This window comes from Mastomys coucha, unplaced genomic scaffold, assembly GCF_008632895.1.
Source record: "Mastomys coucha isolate ucsf_1 unplaced genomic scaffold, UCSF_Mcou_1 pScaffold3, whole genome shotgun sequence".
NCBI lineage: Eukaryota > Metazoa > Chordata > Mammalia > Rodentia > Muridae > Mastomys > Mastomys coucha.
Genome location: NW_022196909.1, coordinates 40,028,244 through 40,031,138, shown reverse-complemented (window position 1 = coordinate 40,031,138; position 2,895 = coordinate 40,028,244). Strand labels below are relative to the sequence as shown.

The window sequence follows — 2,895 nt, the reverse complement described above, 5'->3', positions numbered from 1 at the left end:
TCCCATGTGACTAATGTGTTGCTGCTGTTGTTTCTGGTATCCTGTATGGGGCTGTGGAAACCCAGGGAATACCCAGCAGTCCACTGAGCTACATTACCCACCCCCATGCCGGGCTGATTTTGTAAGTACAGTATAAAGTGAGAGCATTTCAGGGTCATCTAGCCCCTCACAGATTATAGAGAGGGGTTTTTGGTGTGTGTGTGTGTGTGTGTGTGTGTGTGGCAAAATGCCAATGAAGTTCTTCTACCATCCACTTGCTGTGGTAGATTTAGTGGATGGGGCCTCCCTGCAGGAACCCTTAGGTTGCCAGGAACCGGTGAATTCATCAATTATCTTTGGCTGATCAAGGATCTAACACAGGGTCACCAGCATGTGGTCCAGAGAGCAAACATGCTAGATTGGAGAATGCTTGAGCAGGCCAATACAAGCAAGAGTTGGGCAGAGGTTTAGCAAGGTTAGAGTTCACCTTCTGTTCTAACAGCCTAGAAAAACCCTTACAGGGTTAGAGCAAAGGACAAGGACACAGTCCATTTAAAGACACTTTTCTGATTGTTTCAGAAAAACAGATAGAAAATAAAGACCAAGGGGGAGGGGTATTTTTCTCCAGCTCTGTTATACCAGATGCCCAACTCAAAATAAATAAATAAATAAATAAATAAATATCCAGCCTGGTCTACAGAGTGAGTTCCAGGACAGCCAGGGCTATACAGAGAAACCCTGTCTCGAAAAACAAAAAAATAAAATAAAAATAAAATAAATAAAATAAATAAAATAAAATAAGTAAATAGAAAAACAAACAAACAAACAAACAAACAAATAAATAAAAAATCTGGTGAGCTTGTCCAGAGTGGGAAAACTTGAGCTACCAATTCTTTTGTCTGGAAAAATCTGGGAACTTCCTTAGTTAATTTGATCCAGCATTCCTCTACCTCCAAGCTGCTAGGAAGGGTGTGGTTCAGGGGGCCTAGCTGCAGGCATTGGACAGACCCCCTGGGAGGAAGCTGGGGTCTGAGTCAAAGCTAGTAAGCTTAGGGAGGGAGAAGTGTTGGAGTGGCCCCAGAGATAGCTTTAAGAGACACATTCATTTTCGGTCCTATTTTGTTCCACACAAGGGGGGTGGGTGATGGCAGGGGCGGGGGGTGGGGAGCGGGGAGTCTGGGGGCGATGAAAGTACGATTTGTAAGAGTCATCCCCTAAAGATCCTCGTTGCTCCTACTATGTGGCCTCTGTGAGCCTACAGGGTTCTTTGTCCCTGCCCCCACGGAGTCATTCGCATCTGAGAAACCCTCCCCTTGCTCCTCCAGCCCACGGATGGGTGACTCCAAAAGCCCCAAACTCAGCCTCTGGGTCTCTGACCTAGTCTGTTTGCCGTAGAGAATTCTCTTCACCTGGCCCAGATCGTCAGGCGGCAGATGCTTCTCCAGGCACTGCTCCAGGGACTGCCACTCAGGTCCCGCCATGGCCAGAGGCTGGTTGCAGGGTCTGATTGTCCCACGCGAATGGCTTGCCCTCGGCCCTGAGTATGGGGAGAAGGAGGCAGCAGCCTGGCAGTTCTCCAGAAGCACGGGATTTGGTGCTCTCTAGGAGGGTTCACACGCAGACGACACCCTCCTCACGCCTCTGCTGAGGGCAGCCAATACAGGCTCAGGGCATTCCTAGCAGACCCTTTCTATTGGCTCTCCATCTGGTGATCAGACTGTCAGTGCTTGTCAGTGCAGGTCTCCCCTGGAGGTTTTCCCTAGCCCAGGTGTCTCCTCCTTCCCCCCTCTGCCTTAGATCTTTGATGGGCTGAAGTACCTTAAACTTAGTCTTGGTCAGCAGAGAGCAGTGGAGCAAGCCGCGCAGGCCCACTACACGGGGCCGCTGACGGGCAAGAAGCAACACTTTGGCATCTGAGTACTTCTGAGGCCAGTCCAGAGTCCTGGCACTATGGTAATGCCAGGCCTTTGGCTTCCTTTGAGCCACAGATCACAAGAGTCAGGTGAAACAAGCCTGGCTGGGTTCCCTGGAGTCAGTACCGCAGAATATGGGATCCTAAGCAGGATGCCACTTCGGGATCTCTGCCTTTTTCCGGTACGCATGCCCACACGCACGCTTTGCCAGCTGCAGAGTGGAGAAAGGCCCTCTAGCTGTTTCCTGTAGTCCACAGATGCCATACACTCGGGAGCAGGAATGGCAGAGAAGCGCTCCCAGACCCTGATTTGGGCCTGTGGCCTGGGGAGCTATCCTGCTAACTAGGGACAGTCATCTGTTGCTTTTTCTGTGAAATTGGAATGCGATGACTACTTAGCATCCTTGAGTTTAGCTCAGTGGTAGAGCACTCGCCTCCTTGCTTCAGGGCCTGGAGCTAGAAGGTGTGGCTTCAGATATTTATATCACCGCTTTGATGTCCTTTGACAGTTTCTAGCGTCTTCCTTTTCTAGAAGCTGGGCGATTTGTGTGGGAGGACTTCACAAAAGCATAATACAAAGACATACAAAGAGATAAAGACATAGATGGAGACAGTTGGCACTCTCTGTGTAGGTCCCACCGCTGCAGATTCTTGATCAAAAAGTTTCCTCTCAGTTGTGCCCATTTTGAATACAGATTTTCCCCCCTCCACATTATCCCCTATATAATACAGTGTGTCGGATGCTTACATAGCATTTACACTAGATGAGTCTGACTCTTAGGGTTACTCCTGCTGGGGTGAAGCACCACGACCAAAAGCAATCTGGAGAGGAAAGGGTTTATTTCACTCACCGTTCTAACAGTTCTTCATCAAAAGCCGTGAGGGCAGGATCCTGGAGGCAGGAGCTGATGCAGAGGCTGTGGAGGGATGCTGCTTACTGGCTTGCTCCTTGTGGCTTGCTCAGCCTGCTTTCTTATAAGAACCCAGGACTTCCAACCCAGGGA

The 2,895-nt window shown here is 49.6% G+C and overlaps 1 protein-coding gene across 1 annotated transcript in view; it reads right to left on the bottom strand.

Moving 5' to 3' along the window:
- Upb1 (beta-ureidopropionase 1) overlaps positions 1 to 1,496 on the bottom strand; it is a 34,604-nt gene extending 33,108 nt beyond the window's left edge. The window contains exon 1 of the mRNA XM_031348274.1: positions 1,357 to 1,496. Within this exon, the coding sequence (XP_031204134.1) occupies positions 1,357 to 1,460 (104 nt within the window). The 5' untranslated portion in view covers positions 1,461 to 1,496. The remainder of the gene's footprint in view (positions 1 to 1,356) is intronic.
- Between the last annotated feature and the right edge of the window lie 1,399 nt (positions 1,497 to 2,895).